The sequence below is a fragment of the Typopeltis vanoorti genome, chromosome 4, assembly GCF_054136105.1.
Source record: "Typopeltis vanoorti isolate ZY-2024b chromosome 4, IOZ_Tvanoo_1.0, whole genome shotgun sequence".
NCBI classification, from domain to species: Eukaryota; Metazoa; Arthropoda; class Arachnida; order Uropygi; family Thelyphonidae; genus Typopeltis; species Typopeltis vanoorti.
Genome location: NC_143552.1, coordinates 90471234 through 90493678, shown reverse-complemented (window position 1 = coordinate 90493678; position 22445 = coordinate 90471234). Strand labels below are relative to the sequence as shown.

The 22445-nt window shown below is 35.9% G+C and overlaps 1 protein-coding gene across 8 annotated transcripts in view; it reads right to left on the bottom strand.

Moving 5' to 3' along the window:
* The window catches only part of LOC150107493 (jouberin-like), a 422644-nt gene that overhangs the window by 371749 nt on the left and 28450 nt on the right, over positions 1-22445 (bottom strand). For 7 of the 8 annotated variants that reach the window (XM_090391911.1, XM_090391912.1, XM_090391908.1 and 4 more), the window contains exons 2-3: positions 11134-11268; positions 7016-7097 (exon numbers count right to left, since the gene is read on the bottom strand). In XM_090391911.1, coding sequence (XP_090248037.1) covers positions 7016-7097; positions 11134-11158 — 107 coding nt within the window. In that variant the 5' untranslated portion in view covers positions 11159-11268. Of the gene's footprint in view, positions 1-7015; positions 7098-11133; positions 11269-22445 lie in introns of those variants that run through there. The other variant, XM_090391916.1, reaches the window with a different exon arrangement.

Genomic DNA, 22445 nt, shown 5'->3' with positions numbered 1-22445 from the left:
AGCTATATTTCTTTTGTTTTCTTTGTATGTTTTGGAAGGAATGATTTGTATGCCATTTGTTGTTGTTGTTTTTTTATTGCATTTTCTATATTTTTTCCAAATTTTTAATCTTATTCTTTTTAATATTTTATTTTTCTTTCCAAGTACTTCAGACGGTGTTTTATGAATTATCTTTATCAAAGTTTTCCATTCTTCTTCTATATCTTCATAGATTTTGGCTTCTTTTAGAAACTCTGTTAATCTTAGTTGATATAGCATTCAAATATGCCGACCTGGTTGGCTGGCGGCTAGTGTATCCGCTGTCCAGCCAAAAGGCTGCAGGTTTGAATCCTGTTGTGGGCATGGATGTTTGTGATTGTCTGTGAAAATGCTAGTGGTGGGTGGGTAGTAGATGCCGTTGGTATAGACAATGATGGTTGTTGCGGTTCATTGTAGTTAGTGGATTGAGTGGTGGAGACAGAGAGCTGTAGAGTAGGTGTCTCCCTTGATGAGTCTTTGGATTCCCTGGAGCGATCATGTAATAATAATAATAATAATAATAATAAGTGTTTTGTATACTTGTTCTATTTCTTGCTTTTTATTATTTTCTTTCTCCATTTTGTTAATATTTCTATTTTAGAAACTACTAAGTAATGATACAAAAAACTTTCACATCCTCTGTAAACACATATATCTATTATTATATCTATTAGACGTGGAGCTGGTTTCTGATTAGCAATGATAAAATCAATATATATATATATATATATATATATATTTATAAAAATAAATTTAACTGACTAGAACCCGAGAAAGTATAACAAAAACCTTTAATACATCACAACTAGTTTCATCGGTGATCCGACTTCTTCAGGTGAGAAATAAAAACATAAGACATAAAATAACACGGTAAAAAATGAACTTTACAGCTTAATAAAAAGCAGAATAATAACAGTCATATTTGAATAGGTGACCGCGTGCTACCGTTGGCATGAGTAGAATGTGTGCGACAGCTAAGTTTTGAGTGCCAGTACTGGATTACTGCGCTATGGGAATCGGGTAAATTGTAGCTAAGATTATTGTTTAAATGTGAAGGGTCCAGAATATTTCTTTTGATTCGATGATTCTTCTTTCGAATTCATCCTTGCAAATATATAAATTAGTAGTGCGTTCCCAATCAACTTGATGTGGCTGTTCTTCAAGGTTAGAGTTTGCCGAGAAAAGGACATGACTGGAAAGGGCGCTCGCTCGTGCTCTACTGTAGGAGATGTCACGTCTATGTTCCTCAAGACGAAGTGAAACAGATTTGTCTGTCTGGCCAAAATAAGGTCGACCACAGTTGCACAAAACTTTATAAACACCAGGAAAATGCAGATGGTTGTGTTTTGGTTTTGGTCGACTCAGAAAAGAACGAAGTTTTGGCAGCGTAGTATAGTCGGTCTTTATGTTGAATTTTTTCAGAATCTTAGCTAGTTTTGGGGTAAGAGTGCTGATAAAAGGCAACTGTATATGAGTGATAGGGTTGGAGTCATCTTCTTGTCGAGGATGTTGGCGTGGTCTCAAGCGTTTAGTAATGTTACGAGACGAATATCCATTATTTAAGAAGGTGTTTTTCAGGAAGTTAAGCTCTGTTTGAAGGTCTTCTTCTGTGGAAATGAGACATCTTGCTCGATGGGCGAGGGTGGAGATGATTGGCCAGACAGACAAATCTGTTTCACTTCGTCTTGAGGAACATAGACGTGACATCTCCTACAGTAGAGCACGAGCGAGCGCCCTTTCTAGTCATGTCCTTTTCTCGGCAAACTCTAACCTTGAAGAACAGCCACATCAAGTTGATTGGGAACGCACTACTAATTTATATATTTGCAAGGATGAATTCGAAAGAAGAATCATCGAATCAAAAGAAATAGTTCTGGACCCTTCACATTTAAACAATAATCTTAGCTACAATTTACCCGATTCCCATAGCGCAGTAATCCAGTACTGGCGCTCAAAACTTAGCTGTCGCACACATTCTACTCATGCCAACGGTAGCACGCGGTCACCTATTCAAATATGACTGTTATTATTCTGCTTTTTATTAAGCTGTAAAGTTCATTTTTTACCGTGTTATTTTATGTCTTATGTTTTTATTTCTCACCTGAAGAAGTCGGATCACCGATGAAACTAGTTGTGATGTATTAAAGGTTTTTGTTATACTTTCTCGGGTTCTAGTCAGTTAAATTTATTTTTATAAATGTATACATCCCGAGTAAATCCTAATTTCAACAATATATATATATATATATATATACATAGGGGTACTTAAGGGTCAAAGCTGTATAACTGAGAGGAGACCTCCACATAGCCTTTAAAGGAATGCAGAGAACCAACAGGGCTTCTGACCTAATGTCCAATCCTCACCTTCTTGTGGTGCACCCTGCTGGGTATCTACTTTGATACTGAACGAACGAGGATGGGCTGGCAATTTGGGATTTAGCCGACCAAATTGTATTCTTATTGGTTAAACCAAAATAAAAAATGATGGTACAACATGACAAAATTTCATGCCCGTTGGGGCATCGCCTGGCTAAACAAGGCCCCTGTTGTTTTCGCCAGGAACCAGGGCGAACAGCGAAAAGTCAGCTACTGGAACAAATCTGAAAACAAACCCCAACTCAACATCACCAGAGTTAAAGATCGGTACTATCAACATAAGAAACCTGAATGGCAAAGAAATGGAGCTAGCTGAGGAATTAGATAAGTACCAGATTGACATAATAGGGGTGACTGAAACAAAAAAGACCAAAACTGGTGAGATCTTTCTGAGCAATAAATACAAAATATTATATTCAGGATATAACAATCAAGGAAAAGAAGGAGTAGCCATAGTATTCAACACAAAATACGAGGCTAATCTTTTTAAATGGCAGTCAGTCATTTAAGTCATTTGCCCACATTACACAAGTAGAGTAATGTGGGCAAATATGAGAATGGGGAACTGGACAATGAGACTTATTTGTGCCTATGGTCCCACAGAAGGTTCTACTAAGGTAGAAGTGGAGGAATTTTTTGACACTCTAGAAAAAGCAACTGACACAATGAAAAAGGAAAAGTGTTGGTCCTTGTTGGGGATCCAAATAGCAGAGTAGGAAATGATTGTGAGACATACAAAAAATATTTTGGGAAAATTTGGAGAAAAGAGCAAAGCTAATAATAATGGCAAATATCTGTTGGATTTCTGCTCAAGACATGGACTGGTTATTACTAACACCATGTTCCAACATAAAAATGTGCACAAATTCACATTGAGAGAAGAGGCTAGGAATAAGAAAAGTCTCATTGACTATGTTATTGTTGATAGTGATGTTTTCTCCATGGTACAGGACACCAGAGTGTACAGAGGATTTGAAATTGGAAGTGATCACTATTTAGTCTTGAGCAAGATAAAATTGAATTTCATATTGAAAAGAATAACATGTAAGAAAGTTTTAAAGCGAATAAAAGTTGAGCAGCTCTCAGATGTGAACTGTAGACTAAAATACAGAAAGACTATTGAAAAGAAAATGAAAGAGTTTGAGAACAGGAATCAAACCTTGGAGATTCAGTGGAAAACTCTGGAGAAAAATTGATTGATTCTGCCAGAGAAGCATGTGGTGAGGTTGTGTGCAAGGATAAAAAAATCAGAACTCCCTGGTGGACACAGGAAGTTAAAGAGGCAGTGAAGGAAAAGAAGAAAGCATATCAAAAGTTCCTGGCAAATAAGTCAGCTTTTACTCTTACAGAATACCGAGACAAATGTAAGAAAGCTAAACAGTGTGTAAAACTAGCTAAACAAAAGTCATGGGAGGACTTTGGCAAGAATATAGAAAATCAATATCAAGAAGGTGGCAAAATATTCTGGAGATTATTGAAGAAGCTTAGGAATGGAGGAAAGAGTGCTGTAAAAGGAGTTAGAGATGATAAAGGTGACATGAAAACAGGAGAAAAAAAAGATATCCTTGACGTATGGAGGAATTACTTTGAAAAACTGCTAAGTGAAACAAGCAGTGATGACAGCACAGTGATAAAAAACACTGACCAGGCATGCAGTCAGGAATACATATCCATACTTGAAGTAGAAAAAAGTCATCAAAGGCTTGAAATGTGGAAAGGCAGCAGGAGTAGATGATATTCGACCAGAAATGCTGAAGTATGGTGGTATAAAAGTCTTACAGTGGCTGCACTGCATAGTTCAGAAAGCCTGGACAGAGGGACGAATTCCCGATGATTGGAGTAGAGCCCCCATAGTACCCATATATAAAAAGGGAAATAAAACTGCATGTGAGAATTACAGAGGTATTTCCCTAGTGAGTGTTCCTGGCAAGATCTATGCAAGTATACTTGAGAAACGGTTGAGAAGAATTGTGGAAGAAAAACTTGGTGAAGAACAATCTGGATTCAGATCTTCACTTTACGACAAATAATCGATTAAGCATGGGAATATAACAAAGATCTGTATTTAAGTTTTGTCGATTTGGAAAAGGCATATGACAAGGTGCCAAGAGAGAAGCTATTCGATACGCTGCAGTTATATGGTGTCAATGGGGCATTATATCAAGCAATACTTAGTCTTTATTTGAGTTGTAAGTCAGCAGTTAGAATTGAAGGAAGTACAGGAAGATGGTTTAATGTTAAATCTGGTGTGAGACAAGGATGTACATTATCCCCTCTGGTATTCATTATCTATATGGATCACATTATGAAGGAAAGTGGTATTAAACCTGTTATCAAAATTGGAGATGTTAATGTCAGCTCTTTGCTTTATGCGGATGATGTTATACTTCTAAATAAATCCGCTACAAGTCTGCAAGATTCTCTTACTAAATTGAATAGCTGTTGTAATAGATATGGTATGAAGATCAGCAATAAAAAGACAAAGACAATGAAAATAGGCAGAATCATTGAAAATGTCAACTGTGTTGTGAATGGTGAACCTGTGGAACAAGTAAAACATTTCAGCTACTTAGGCACAACTTTTACTGAAGATGGTAAATTAAATATAGAAATAGACAACAGAATCAGCAAAGCTGGTATGGTGGGAAGTCAATTGAATAAATTCATATGGGATAAGAGAGAAACTAGTCGGAACACTAAATTAGCTGTATACAAGACAGTGTTCAAACCAGTTTTAACTTATGGATCTGAGAGCTGGGTCAGAAGTAAAACACTTGACCAAAGAATAGAGACCGCAGATATGAGAGTCCTGAGAAAGATTAGAGGTGTGAACAGATGGCATCAATGGCAATATATATTCACAGAAGAAACGATATTAAAAATGAGGATATTAGGAAAGAACTTGACATTGCACCATCCAGGAATGCATTAGCAGAGCTAATCTCAGGTGGTATGGTCACTTAAATAGAATGGGAGAGGAAAGATTAGCAAAACAAGTGTTCTCTGCCAGGTTGGCAGGAAAACGACCCAGAGGAAGACCAAGATATAGGTGGATTGATACGGTACAAAGTGCCTTAGATGATAGAAATATAAGATCTGATAATGTTGGAGTCTTGACAAGTAACAGACTGATTTGGAGGAAAATTGTAGATAGGAAGTTAGTAATGATGTAATTTTTTCATGTAGTACTGTCATATCCCGTACACCCCTTGAGGGTACATGGCAGGAATTTGATCATGATGATGATGATGATGATATATATTTACATATTAAAAGTATTAGTTATTTTTACATTATTAATTCTCGTGGGCATGCTTAGATGTTGGTTATGCATTTTTTACTAAGTAATTGAAGGAAATTACAGCGTCACTAGGATATACATTAAAATAAATTTTAATATACTTCAATATTTCGGCAACGTGACGTTGCACAAATACTGAAGTATATTAAAATTTATTTTAATGTATATCCTAGTAACATTGTAATTTCCTTAAATTAATTAGTAAAAAATTTTACATTATTAAAAATCCTTCTTTGTTATTCATCACTGTTATTTATGCAAAGTTCTCCATATTTTCTTAAGACATTTGGGATTGGATTATTTCCAACTCTAGCATTAAGATCTCCTGCATATTATTGCATTTATTTAACTGTTTTTGTAGTTCCTCATAAAATTGTTCAGAATCCCTTTTTCTACCTTTTTCAGCGCCATATATTCCTATGATATTTAAGTAGTTTCAATCATTTACAAAATTGTACTTTCATATTCTATTTTTCCATTTATTATCAATTAAAATGACCACTCCACTAGAAGCTCTAATATGTTGGTTTCTCTCTGCTATATAACATAGAAAAACCATCTATATCTTTTGTTCCCTTCAATTTCTTTTTTGTTTCTGTTATCATAGCTATATTAATATTTTTAGTTTTTAGTTGTTTTTCTAATTCCTTTGTTGTTATGCTTCTCACATTTCAACATATGATTATATAATAAGCCAAAAAAAAACAGCAGTATAGAACCTATTCACTCAGTGAGTTATAACAGGAAGAGTATAATTTGTACATTTACTTTACAAAGTTTTTGATTGGTGTATTTTCTTCAATAGTTCTGTTTGGGTTCCACAGAAGAAAGGATGCAATGAAACATCTGAAACCTCACTGAATAAAAATCAGATTTTTTACACACTTTTTACTACTTTATACAGTAAAAGCAGGGCCGGATTTAGACTTGTTGAGGCCCTTAGCTATACAAAACTCATAGGCCCCCTACTGTTTTAAATTACATCAGCTGGTCTTTTTGTTTTTTTATTTGAGACCCCCAGCAGATTGCGAGGTCCTAAGCTGTAGCTTCTTTAGCTTATATGTAAATCTGGCACTGAGTACAAGCTATAGTAAAATATGTTACTTATATGTACAGATGCCATGAGAATTGAGAGATAATACTAACAAACATATACAAATACTGCTGAAGCATATCTGAAGTATGCCTGAATCATTTCTCTCTACAATCATACTTTAATAAAGTGATCAGGTGTACAACATCAAGGATAAATTAAGCTTACATTTATTATGCTTATCTTCTAGTATAAGTTCATGACATTGAATTATTAAAAAAACTTACTTCTCAGTTGTCTTCATCAACTGTTGAAACTTTGCTTTAGTTTTCATCTTCACAAATGATTCTACTGCAGTGTGAGTACTAGCTGTAATTAAAGAGCAAATCAAATATAATTCACATAGCCTAAAATGTTTGTTCATTTGATGTTTCACAGTTGTTAACTTATCAAACCATATGTAAAACAAAATGAACTACAAACTTACTGAATTTGCAGATATTTGTGCGAGCATCAGATCAGCTGTATTGGAGAAGTACTCATCAGAAACAAATGAACTATTGAATAAGTTAGGGCAAAAACCATCAATAGACAATGCAATATACACTAGAATTTTACTGTCTTAGAGGGGAACTATGTTGTAGAAGTACTGCATTATACAGGGTGTGGTCTGTGTGTGTGTGTGTGTGTGTGTGTGTGTGTGTGTGTGTGTGTGTGTGTGTGTGTGTGTGTGTGTGTGTGTGTGTGTGTGTGTGTGTGTGTGTGTGTGTGCTTTTGTGTTATTATTTTCATCTTATTTTAATTTCATTAAAATATATAAGGTATTGCAATTTATATATATATTTAAAATAGATTAAATGACTGGAAACTGAGAGATAAAAATATAAATACTATTTTTTTTTATTATTTAAATAACTCATACGACTAAATTTCATCTTTTTAGAAGACTTCATCGAGTGCATTACATGAAAAGAGACATACAAAAAAAAAAAAAAAAACATAGCTATAAATTAAACTGCCAATGTATTACTGACAACTGAAGGAACTCTGGATGGACCACAGCATTGTTGGGCACATCACATGCATGTGGTCATGATCTTGTGAACACCAAAGCTGGATTGCAAGCACAGTGACAACCAGAAAGCTTCCAGTCATTTAATCTATTTCGAATATGTTCCTCAGCCAAGTAAATCCTTGTATCATATATATATGTATATAAGAAATTAAAGGACTAAAACCGAGAGATAATAATATAGAAAAAAATATTTATTATCTTGAATACACAACTAGTTTCATCTTCATATAAGACATCATCAGATGCATAATATGAAAAGAGAAATACAAAATATATATTACTAGAGAACAATAACTATAAATTAAGTACCAAATGGATCGCTGACATTTGAATTTGGATCCTGCAGTATTGTTCAGCAGGTTCACATGGGTATGATCTTACATATACCAAAGTTGGATGGCCAAGGAGTAACAATCAGAGAGGTTATAGCTTAAGTTAGTATTAAGGTGGACTGGATTGAGGAAAATTTCTTTGATTCATCAATTCTTCTCTCAAGTTCAAAACGAATGTAGATGTAGTAATTTTTTCTGCCTGTGTAAGAAGGAGAAATTCACTTCCATTATGCATTCACGGACTGTACTGTTCAATGTGCTGCCTTTCCCAGTATGCCACCAACTGCATCCTTTGTACAATGTATTCAATGGTAGAATGCAGCTGGTCAGGACTGACGTTGTGCACATGCTGTGTTATGCTATCTATCAGTGCTGTTAAGTTATCATCCTGATAACTTAACATCCCAATTAACTCTGTCTTTGAGAAATCCCCAGGCCCAGAAGTCACAGAGAGCCGGATCAGATGAACAATGTCACCAAGCAGTGGGAAATGCAAGGCTGATCACTCTGGCTTCTGTGAAATGTTCTTGAAGAACCTCCTGTGTGGATCGACCGATGTGTGGACAGCCCTCCTGCATGAAAATGACTGAATCCGTGTACAGGCGCTGCTGTAGCTATAGCACAATAAAACTGTTTATCATATCACAATACCTCTCGACAGTAACTGAGCAGGTCACAAGACCCAACTGGCAAATGTATTCAAAGAAGAATGGTCCAATAATAAATGAAGCTGTAAACCTGCACCAGATAGTAACTCTGAGTGAATGCAAAGGAATTTGTTGGATTTCATGTGGGTTTTGCATAGCCTATAGCTGGCAACTGAGAGTATTCACAGCTCCATTCAGGTGAAAGTGAGCCTCATCTTTCCACAAAATCATCCATGGCCATGAAGCATCCAACTTGACTCAAGCAAGGAATGTTAGTGAATGTCAGTTGACTTCCGAAGTCCTGCAAATGCAACTCCTGTGTCAGATTATCTTGAATGGATAAAATGCGAAATCTTCCATTTAATTTTTCCAGACAGTTATGTAAGGCACATCCATGTGTCTTGATACAGCACATGTACTGCAGGAACTAACGCTGTTATTCATGGCCTGCTCCACAACAGCAGTAGCAACTTCATTCACTTTTTTGTGAACTAATTGCTTTGCAACCTCTGTAGGGTCTAACTGCCAATGATTCCATTTCTTCAAAACAACTAATCATTCATAGAAGAGCACATAGATATAGTGAACCTCATCAACATTTGTTCAGGCGATGAAATTCACAGAGTGCAATGCTGTTGTTGTATTGCACTCTGCATTGCAGACTGACTTTTGCTCCAGACCTTTCCTGGCACAATCATATCACTTCTATAGCATCAACAGCTTAAAAAAACTTGGCATCCTTTTCTTATCAAGATAGTACTTCTCTGCTGAACAGTTACTTACTCTGTCCAAATCTGACCGACATTGGAATACTGCTCTCATGTATGGGGTGGTGCACCTAAGACTTCCCTAAAAATTCTTGAAGCTGTTCAGAAAATGGCAGTCCAATTGATAAATGACACTTTTCTTACAGACTCTCTCTTCAGTCACTATCCCACAGAAGATCAATTTCTGCATTGTGTCTCTTCTACAGATATTTCCATGGCCACTGTTCAGCAGAACTAGAAGCCATTATGCCTCATATTTCTGCTAGATCTACAGAAACTTGTACTACAACTGCTCAATATCCTTTAACAGTCAAACTGCATACTTACTGAACCTGATACTCCCAGTCATTTTTCATTCTTTCCACATCAATTCTGTGGAATATTCTTACTCAAGCATTTCCAAAGTACTACAATCTTCAACAGTTCAAGAAGAATATCAACAGATTACTGTATTTCTGACACCAGCATCTGTTTGCTATAAGCTCTTCCCCTTTCGTGTGTGGGATATATATATATATATATGAAAGAATGATCATTAACTCAGTTAACATACATATTTTTATAAAGAATTGAATGACTAGAACCGAGATTTAAGTAAAAAGGTTTTAATATAAAAACACGACTAGTTTCGGCTTGTAACAAAAGATTTTCCAAAGATCCATTTCTTAATAAGCCACCCAAAACCTTGTCATCATCATCAACTCAAATACCCTTGTGTATATAAAATATTGTGTGATTGTGATATTCCTTATTTTGGGCAGACAGACAAATCTGTCGAATTACATATGGAAGAACACATGAGGGACATTACTTACAAGAGACAGCGAGCCAGTGCATTATCAAGTCATATCCTTTTCTCGGCTAATCCTAATGATGAAAACCAAAGTCACAAAGTCTGCTGAGAAAAATCTACTAATATCTTCCATTGCAATGATGAACTAGAGAGAAAAATCGTGGAATCTAGAGAAATCATCTTCAATCCTGTTCATCTACATAATAACTTGAGCTACAACCTCCCAGATTGTCATTCAGCTGTAATCATGGACTGGCTTTCACATGATGCTACTAGCATCCACTTTCCCAACAATACAACTAATGAAAGAACAGCTTTAAATACAACCACAATGATTTAATGTCAGTTAAGTACAGAGACTCTCTATGATGTTCATAGTTTATTCAAGCTTCAGTGTTTTAGTGTTTTTTCTTTCTTTTATAATGTCACCTGATGAAGGCTGTCACAAACCGAAACTAGTCGTGTTTTTATATTAAAACCTTTTTACTTAAATCTCGGTTCTAGTCATTCAATTCTTTATATAAAAAAAAAAATATATATATATATATATATATATAAGTGGACCTCCCACAATGAGTCCTGTAACTTTGTGGAAGTCCCACAGACCAAATAAAATTGCCATATCAACCTAAATATTAATAAAATGGGAAAGGCTATAGAAAACATTTACAATAACTTCCTAATAATAACTCAATTTTAATAATTATATACTGACTATGACATCTCATTTCAAGTACAACCCTCCCACGGCCACAAAAAAAATTCTAATGAGTGAGAGCTAAAAAACTTACAAAGGGGAATTTCTTCTTCTTTCATGTTAGCTTTTGATGACTACCATATCATGTCATAAAAATATAACAAAATATGACCACTGTAAAGTGAATGCTGCCATAGATGAAGAAAATGTTCTTAAGTAAAATGCTAACCTGGAAAAAAAAAAAAAGGTTAATAGGTTGTCATATTACAGATATTATATTATTACTTCACACCTCCAAGGAGTCCAAAGACTCATTGAGGGAGGGCATCTACTCTAAACTCTCTATCTCCAGGGCCACGCCAACCCAAGGGTGCACCACACCCTGGCGGCAACATCATTAGGGCGGCAAGAAACAAATATCAAATATTTATTTTATGTAGCTAATATCTAATTTGGATAATACAATGCAGTATAATCATTAATAGTAATAATATTCATTTCTTGGTATATCCTACATTGTAAATTTAACTAATATAATATTATTAACAACCCTTACTTTTAGATGTCAAACGGAAGAAAAAGATTTTCTGGAGCAGAATATAGAAAATGAAGAGCACAGAAAGAAGAAAATCAAAATAAAATTAAGACTCCTATTTCAATTATTTTACATCTACATCTTCATGTACAGACAAATATTCAGTTACTCGAAAAAATTTTGAAGATCCTTCTTCTTCTGCCATACATTCAAATGAAGATTCTATAGCTGCTAAAACATGATGCTTAGAAAATTCATCTTTCACTTCTGAAGCTCTCAACAGCTCACTCGGTCCACCAGAAGAAATAGGTGACAAAAGCATGTACAATACAAGTATAACAACAAAACTCTCTTATGAATTCTATCCTTGAGCATGATTTTGATCATGCTCAAGGCTAGAAAAAACAGATAATTTTCAGCAGATTATTACTATAAACGATTAAGTAATAACGAAAAGATACACAGAAATTGGTTATTGTATTCTAAATGCAAAAATTCAGTATATATTGTTTTCCTTGTAAACTTTTTAATGATAAAATTAATGCATTCAATGATGCGATTGGCAACATTTATCGAGAACATTAGAGCGCATTGAAAAAAGTGAAGCACATATCAAATGTTACAAGTCATGGATCGATTTAAAAAAAATCATTTATAAATAATAATACAATAGATGCAGTAAATGAACAATTAATAAAACTAGAAAAAATCATTGGAAATCAGTAATAGAAAGGATTATTTATACAGTTCAATTTTTAGCAGGACAAAATTTAGCTTTCAGAGATAACAGTAATAAACTTTTTGAAGATAGCAACAGTAATTTTTAAAATTAATAGAAACTGTAGCAAAATTCGATAATGTAATGACAGATAATGAATACAAACTGATAAAAACAAAATGCCACATTATTTAGGCAAAAAAATGCAAAATGAAATATTTTCAATAATAGGAGGAAAAAAAATCTAATATTGTTAAAATACTAAAATTAAATAAATATTACGCTATCATTTTAGACACCACTCCAGACGCATCTCACGAAAATCAATTAAGCATTAAGTTAAGGGGATAATAAATCCCTCATTATTTTATTTTAGAGCTGGATACAAAACTCGGAGATCAAAATCTATCAAAATTTAAGAGTTTCATGCCGAAGAACTATCAGCGAGTCCAAGCATAAATCATCACTTGGGTAGTACAACACTAAAAAAAAAAATAAATAAATAAAAAATAGCTTCTTGGCTCTTTATCAATTAAGAATTGTTGTAAGATTTGTTTACCTCGATAATGACAACAAGAAAATAGAAATCAGAGTACACTTTTTAGGATTTTATTCAATTACTAACTCAACAGGCGAAGCAAATTTTGTTGAAGACTTACATTCAGAAAATATAAATCTTTACGATTTACATGCTCAAGCATATGATAACGGGGCAAACATGAAGGGCAAAAATCAGGGTCTCCAAAAGAGAATATTAGATATAAACCCGAGAACATTTTACGTACCATGTGCCACTCATATGCTTAATCTAGTTGTAAATTATGCTGCAAGTGTTCCGCATGAAATAGCAAATTTTTTTTCATTAATTCAGGAAATATATAATTTTTTTTTCTAAATCAGTCTATCATTGGAAAATTTTAAAAGAATGCCCAAGTTTTACTGTTAAAAAAGTTTGTGATACGAGATGGTCAAGCCGCATAGACGCTGTAAAAGCTTTAAGGTATATTAAGTATATTATATAAGGTAATTTAGAAAAAATGTACAATGCTTTATACATTTTTATCAAGATAAATCAAGAGAAAGCGACACAAGGAACGAAGCTGAATCATTATTATTAAAATTAAATCTTTCAAATTCATATGTTCTCTTGTTATATGGTACCAAATCTTATCGAAAATTAATGTCATAAGTAATTTGATGCAAAAACTGGATGTAATTATGCCTACAATAATGAAAATGTTGATAGACCTAAAAAATTATTTAAAGGATTGTAGAACAGATGAGGCATTCAAAAATATGTCAGGGGTAGCAACCAAAATTGCAAATACAGTGGATTGTGATCAAATTTTTTCTTGTATGCCAATAGTCAGACCTCGGAAAACAAAAAGATTATTCTCATATGAAAGAGTAAAGATGAAGTTATTGAATCGCAATTATTCTAATCACAATTATTCAAATATCAAATATTATTCTCATATGAAAGTGAACGTGAATTATTGAATCGCAAGAACAAAATTTCAAAGTCAATTTTTATTTGGTAATAACTGATATAGCTATTTCAAAACTTGATGAAAGATTTACATTGTCGAAAGAACATAATGATTTTGTTTAAGTTAAGGGATATTACATCCCATATTGTTTTTTAGCTGAAACATCCCATATTGCAAAGAGTTTCATGCTGAATATGGAAACTATATACAGTTCGGCGATTCCAAGCGTAAGCAAATACCTGGATAGTGCAACACCTGACCTATTTGGTAGTGCAAACTGAGGCAACTCATAGTAAGGGTGGAGCAAGCTCTGATCACTATTCTTTGTATTTACCCATAACTTAGCTCCTAGGAGCTGTATTACTGTTCTACATTATGAGAGAAGGTCACTACCCAGACCGGTTTCAACCTTTATTGAGGGCTCATCAGTGAGTAGGTAGACCTAGTTAATACCAAGTTTGTAGCGAACAGAACTTATATCCCTTCTATGAGAATTGCCAAGAAGGTGTCCTAATAAATTACTAATTATATGAAGGGCCAAAGGCTCCAATTCGGCGATATGAACTTATTTAAGTTAAGGGATATTACATCCCATATTGTTTCTTAGCCGAATAAGAAACATTTATTCATAAGTGTTGCACTATCCAGGTATTTGCTTATGCTTGGAATCGCTGAACTTTATACAGTTTCTATATTCGGCATGAAACTCTTTGTGTTTCTTATTTGGCAAAGAAACAATATGGGATGTAATATCCCTTAACTTAAATAAGTTCATGTCGCCAAATTGAAGCCTTTGGCTCTTCATATAATTAGTAATTTATTAGGACACCTTCTTGGCAATTCTCATAGAAGGGATGTAAGTTCTGTTCCCTACAAACTTGGTATTAACTAGGTCTACCTACTCACTGATGAAACCTCAATAAAGGTTGAAACCGATCTGGGTAGTGACCTTCTCTCATAATGTAGAACAGTAATACAGCTCCTAGGAGCTAAGTTATGGGTAAATACCAAGAATAGTGATCAGAGCTTGCTCCACCCTTACTATGAGTTGCTTCCGTTTGCACTACCAAATGGGTCAGGTGTTGCACTATCCAGGTATTTGCTTACGCTTGGAATCGTCGAACTTTATATAGTTTCTATATTCGGCATGAAACTCTTCATGTTTCTTATTCGGCTATGAAACAATATGGGATGTAATATTCCTTAACTTAAATAAGTTCATGTCGCTGAATTGAAGCCTTTGGATCTTCATATAATTAGGAACATAATGATGTTTTTGAATTTTCAAATGATATTTATTTATTAAAACCAATGGAGAAAAAAAAAATTAAAATATTGTAAAGATTTGGAGATAAAATTGACAGATGGTAAAGATTCTGATATAAACTCCTTGGAATTATGTGAGGAAATAGAAAATATTTTAATCTATCTTAATCCGAATATGAACAAATTTTCGGTACTGGAGTATATATTTTCGAATGATCTTCTTAGTGTTTTCCCCAATTTGTCAATAACACTAAGAATTTATTTGACAATACCTGTGACTGTGTGACCTCAACTGGCAACAGATCCTTTTCAAAGCTGAAAATTATAAAAAATCATCTCCGCAGTACAATGACATAGGATAGACTCAACAATTTAAGTCTTGTTAGCACAGAACATCAAATTGCTACTAATTTAGATATGGAGGATATAATAAATGATTTTGCTACAAAAAAGTCACATCAAGTAAATTTTACATAAAGGCATGTGCAATTAATCTTTGTTTATGTTAAGAAATAATTGTTGTTCTTTTTTTGTTTGTTTTTGAAAAAAATGTTAAAAATAACTATATGAAACTATGTATTCTGTGTTTTTAATAAATAAGACATGTAACTTTTGGTTAGCATAAATTGTTATTTTATTTATTGTAGTAAATGCTAAATGCAATTTCTTTTAGTTATTTTTTTAAGGGGCACTGATAAAAGTTTGCACCCAGGTGGCAAATACCCTTGGTGCACCCCTGTCTATCTCCACAATCCACCAACTATAATGAACCACAACTACACCAACACCATCTACCACGTACCACTAGTATTTTTCACAGACAATTGCAAACAATCCAAGCCCATGGCAGGATTCGAATCCGCAATTACTTTTGGCTGGAGAGCGGATATGCTAACCACTCGGTTAGCATATTCACATTCAACCTCTGTTGAATATAACTCTGTCAAATGTTGAATATAACTCTGTTGAATGTGGTTATTCAACCTCTGTTGAATAACCACATTCAACCTCTGTGGAGTTGAATGATCATTGTGGGCGATCCCAATGTCACACATAAAACTCATCAAATGATGCCTTAAACTGATTCAACATTTCTACGCTTGCCACATTCTCAAGCAATGCATTCCACTCAATGACAACTCTCTGTACAAAGAAACCTGCTCCACTTCCCTTGATTCACACATTCCTTATGGTTGCTAGTGATAACTCTTTTCTACTTAATCTGGTAACAACCCCATCACCAATTTATATATCTCGATAATACCCCCACCCCTCATGAGGCACTGCAAATGGCATTACTTCAATCTGTCTTTATAAACCATATTCCACACACCAGAAACCACCTTAGTCAATTGCCTCTGGACTCTTTCTAATATATCCTTTTTCCCCGTGAAAACCAGGGACCAGATCTTCAGAATACTTTATATGTGGCCTGATCAAGGTATACAAGAGAACCATAAACTCTTTGCTTCTACATGCATCATTGTCATAATCTGATATGATGACTTCACAACTTGAGTAATGTGACCTCAAAACTTCAGGTCCCTGTCCACTACCAATCCCAGATCTCTCATCTCCTCCACCTCCTTCAAAATTTCCCCACCAACTGCATCCCATCCAATTTAAACTTTGAACTGTTGAAATAGCAGCTCTGCTCACTTGCCTACGTATACAATTTATTCAGATCCTCCTGTAAAGCCAACATTTCTGCATGTCATTGTTCTTCTCATCATCTCTGCATCATCTGCAAACAGTTGCATATCTTCAGTGAAACCATTCCAATAATCATTAATATACAACTTAAAAATAAGAGCCTAAAAATAGGTCCTTGCAGCACCCAGTGATTTTACACTTAAGGATACCACTTCCCCCCCACACACACAAAGCTTGCTACTATCTGACAGCTAAACTTACTAATCTAGTATCTAACCCATCTATCATGAAGCAATCTTATCAAAGACCTTTACAAAATCAAGTATGCTCTCCCTTATCCAATGCATTCTTCTCCTTATGTTGTAGAACATGAGTAAATTGGTAAAACGACCCATGCTAACCATCGCAGAGAACACTGACCTCTCTTCTCCAACACCATAACTGCAACTCTACACATATGCAGCTGTCTATGTATGTAACCTCAGTCTTATCACCAACTTCATTAAGAATTTCATTAAGAAAATTTTACCCACTTTCTATTCCTGAGACTTACCCTGTTTAAAGATTCTTCTTAAACAGATAGCTACTTTCTATTCCCTGGACTATTTCCATAAAAACATATGGTGATATGCCATCAAATCTTATTGCCATATTAACATTTTCTGCTTAATTCGTAATGTACCTCCTACTCACTTGCTGTCAGTCCAACTCTCTCTCTCTCTCTCTATTCCTGATACACCGAGGCTTTGCATGATGTTGTACTTACGAGGATGAAATACCTTCATGAACTGTTCATTTAATATCTTGACTATATCCACAGCAGCAGTTTTTTCTTTAATGTTACATGGTGATCAGCATTCATTTCGATAAATGAATCTCCACACTTTCTCATCCTTCTGAATAGCATCAGTGGCATAAACACTAACATAAATTATGTCACATCACTTATAGTCATCCACACCTGACCTCTTACTCTTGACAAAAACCCAAATTGCAGCTATATCCACTACAGTGTGCTGTCAATGCCCAAATGTCATAATTCTTTTTGTCACCCTTATGACAAAAAGAATTATGACATTTGATACCTAGGTTCTTTGTGAGATCTGCCATTGCTTGTCAGAGAATAGAGAATTTAGTATCCCTTGCTTTTGACCTCCTGTGGCTCAACGTTTCCTTGCCTCATTTAGTAACATTCATCTGCTGCATTTACCAGTCTCCAAACTCTGAAAACCACTCTGACCTTCCTCTCTATGAGCTCCAAATTCTTGATGCTGTCCAAAGGAGAGTAATTCATCTCATAGATGATCCCTCCCTTCCAGATGCATTTCAAACTCTATCTCTCAGATGCAATATCTTGATATTGTGTTTCAATGGTTACTGCTCTACTGAACTAGTAACATTCTGTAATATAAGTGTCCTTCAGTGGTTGTTTTTGAAGTTAGTTGTTGTCTCTATATAGTGTATTTTTGGTTACCGAGAAGACGGGGTCAAAATCATAGTGGTGGAAGAAAAGATGAAGATAACGTAAGTTTTCATTATTTAGATATTTCAGTATACTTAAATATGTTTTATACTTATAGTTAACTTTTACTTATATAGTTATACATATAGTTATACTCACTTATACTTATTTAACATTTAGTTGTAATAGTTCCTCCTCAACACTATTTTGAATAATGGAGGCAGCAGCAGCTAAAATTGCAAATGGCATATCACCAAGTCCACCCCAATTTAAGGACCCCATTTTGTGTGATTTAATACAGGATTTTGTAGCATGCAGGACTTGTGGAATGTATGCATCCCAGCTGTTGTATATGTGGCAGGTGAGAGAAGGGGAAATACATATATGCATAAAATGCAGGCAATGGGAGGAACTTAGTGAGTTAGAGATGACTATAACTTACCTTTTCGAGACAATAACTGACCTCATTGAGTCAGAGGCGGGAGATTATCCACATAGAGAGATGAGTGGTATGATAGCAGGCGAGAATAGCGAGAGAAATATGAATAAAATAATGAGAGTAGAAAGGTGGCTGACTTGCAGAGAGAGAGAGATGAGCTGAAAGAGCAGGTGGAATGTCTAGAGAATGAAATGAGAAGTGTGAAAGATGAGATTAGATGAATGGAAGAGACGAATGCAAGGCGAATCAGAGTAGGAGTGAGAGAGAGTTATGGGAATGATAGAAGAGGAGAGAATAGGAACAGGAGAAGAGAGGGAATGGGAGAGAGTTATGGGAATGATAGAAGAGAAGAGAATGGAAACAGTAGGGGAGAAGGAATGAGAAGAATGTGAGGGAGCACTGGAACCAGGGATAGAGTGATGTCAGGAAGGCAGCAGGTAAGTAGGGGAACACAGAGAGAAAGTGTTAGGGGGAGAGAGTGAGGGATGCATGTGAGCAATCGTGGAACAGGGTGGTAAGAGATGTAATGTATGGGGAATCAATGACCAGTGGTGTGCAAGATAGGATGCATGAGGAGTGTTTGCCTGGAGGAAAGATAGAAAGTGTGGCTATGGCAATTAAGAAGGGTGAAAGGGTGGATGAGATGATTGTGATGATAGGAACGAATGACTTGAGAGGAAATGTAAATTGGGCAATGAGAGATATGAGATTCTTGCTTGAGGTTGTACGAAAGAAGATGCAGAGAGGAAAGATAGTGTGAGTGTTGCCTAGGTATGATAGTGAGAGCTGAGCAGAAGAGCAGTAATATTGAATAACATAATAGCTAGAATGTGTCAGAAGAGAGGATTGGAATATATGGATGCTTGGAGGGTGTTTGAGGACAGAAAGGAATTCAAATGCAAGCGGTCTCTCGCTTGCATTTGAATGAAGAAGGACATAGACATCTGGAGAGATTGCTGTTCTGAACGTGTGTGTGTGTGTGTGTGTGTGTGTGTGTGTGTGTGTGTGTGTGTGTGTGTGTGTGTGTGTGTGTGTGTGTGTGTGTGTGTGTGTGTCAATGCAGGGAAACTAGAATGCCCAGGATGGATGGTAGCAGGGGTGGTCTCTTGTGGGAATGGATACTTGGGAGAAAGGGAATGACATCAGGTGACGTTGAGCCCAGTGGAGTCTAGAGGGGGGATAATGCTAGGTATAGAAACAGTGGCATTTTTATGCTTTATACTAATGCCAGCAGTATCCAGAATAAAGGAGAGGAATTGGTGAAGCTAATAGCATCAGCATAGCCAAAGATTATTGGGATCACTGAGACAAGGTTGGCAGAAGAGAATATAATAACAGGAATGGAAGTAGCAGGGTACAGCATTTTTCAGGATAGGAAGGGAAAGCATGGTGGTGGAGTGCTGCTTATGATAAGTGATGACTTATGTCCTCTAAGAGTGGAAGCTATGAAAGGATGTGACACTAATGATTTTGAAAGCATATGGTGTGAGGTAGAGGTGGGAAAGACAGGATATTTAGTGGGGTGTTGCTGCAAACCAAGGAGCACAGAGGGCAGGACCAGGAGATGTTTAGACAGTTGAGCTTGGCAAGTGCAATAAGAATGATTGTTATGGAAGATTTTAACTAAAGCAGTATAAATTGGGGAGAGGAAGATGCATGTATCAATAAGGGAATGGAATTTCTAGAATTCTTGAGGGACAAATGTCTTAGGCAACATGTAATAGAGGGAACAAGGGATTCAAGAGTTTTGCATTTAGTCATAACATCAGAAGAGTTGATATAACTGAGATGACATCTCTCCCACCAGTTGGAGAGAGAGTAACCATGTGGTTTTGACTTGGGAGATGAATAGACATGCAGGAGTATCAAAGAGATGGGAACGTATGTGGAATTATAAGGCAAGTGATTATAATAGTCTTAGATATCAACTTGGGGAAGTTTCATGGAGGGATAAATTGGAAGGCCGGGATATCATTAGTGTTTGGGAAATTGTGAAGGAATATTTGTTAGCAGCAATAGTAAGCTGTATTACACAAGTGAAGAAGAGGACACAATTTGGTGTAAAGTGGATGACAAACAATATTAAACAGGAACTGCATGTGAAAAAGAGGCTATGAAAGAGATATAAGGAGACAGGTGAAGAGAGGATGCATGAAGAATATAAGATACAGGCCAGGAGAGTGACTGATATGGTAAGGAAGGCAAAACTGGAATATGAAAAGAGATTGGCCCTAAGATCCAAAGAAAATCCTAGGGAATTTTTTAGCTATCTGGCCAGCAGGTGGAGAAATGATTGTGGAAGAACGACATTGTGAGATAAAAATGGGAATAGAGTGACTGATGCAGAGGATATAGTGGAATTGTTTAATAAACAATTCCACTATATCCTCTGCATCAGTCACTTTGGAGTATTTCATCCTGGAGGAGTAAATTTTAATACTAGAGGGATAGGGCAGGTTCGAGGTTTAGAGGAGAACGTGTTACAAATATTGAGTACTCTGGATGTCAGTAAAGCTGTGGGACTGGATGGTATTTCACCACGAGTTTTTGAGAGAATGTGCTAAAGAACTGACAGCTCCTCTTTTGACATGGCTTTTCAATGAAAGTCTGGCTATGGAAAAGGTGCCCAGGGAATGGAAGAAAGGTAAGATAGTGCCATTGTATAAGGGCAGTAGCAGACTGGAAGTGTCTAATTATAGGCCAGTTTGTGTGTCATCAGCAGTTATTAAGATCTTGGAGAAATTAGCGAGGGACCGTATACAGCATAGGGCAGATGAGGGTAACGTTATCTGTGAAAGTCAACATGGATTTGTTAAGGAGAACTCTTGTTTTAGTAATATGCTAGCCTTTTATAATAAAGTTACAAGAGCAGTAAATGAGGGAAAGGCATATACTGCCATTTTCTTGAATTTAGCAAAGACGTTTGACAGGGTGCCACACAATAAGCTGATTTAAGTTGCAGCACATGGGTTTGGATGTCAGGTTGGTCAACTGGATTCAGGATTGGCTGTCCAATAGGTATCAGTGAGTTGTGTATGGTGGGGCAGTTTCAAGGAGGCAGAAGGTTACAAGTGGGGTCCCACAGGGCTCAGTACTGGGACCTATATTGTTTAACCTTTATATCAATGACATTGTCAGTGGATTGCAGGGGAATATTCAGTTGTTTGTGGATGATGTGAAGCTGGGAAGGGTTATTAGTAATAGTGTAGATGTGGTAGCCCCGCAAGAGGATTTGAATAAACTAGACAGATAGGCAAATGAATGGGGTGTCGGTTTAATGCAGCAAAATGTAAGGTCTTGAGGTTTGGGACACATCGATGGGACACTGCATACTCTATTAGAGGAGCTATACTGGAGGAAGTAGGGGTGACAAGAGATCTGGAGTTGATGATTGATAGAAACCTGAAATTGGAGACATATTGCAAAGGTGGTGAAGGTAACACAGAGGATTGCTGTAATAATGAGAAGGACACTGATCTGCAGAGATAAAAAGAGTTATCATTATGTTGTATAAGACACTGATCAGACCACACTTAGACAATTGTTCTCAGATTTGGTCCTCAGGATTTGAGGATAAATTAACTGTGGAAAGGGTACAAAGGCAGATAATAAAGATGGTTTCAGGACTGTACAATGCTAGTTATGAGGATCAGCTGAGGGAATGTGGACTGCAGAGTTTGGTGGATAGAAAAAGGAGAGATGATATGATTGAGACTTTTAAACTTTTGAGAGGCAGTTACAGGGTGGACATTGAGGAGTTCTTTCGCTTAACAGGAAGGAGCGATGGCAAGAGGCCATCCCTGGAAGTTACGAACGGAAGCTGTGAGCAAGAGGGTGAGGAGT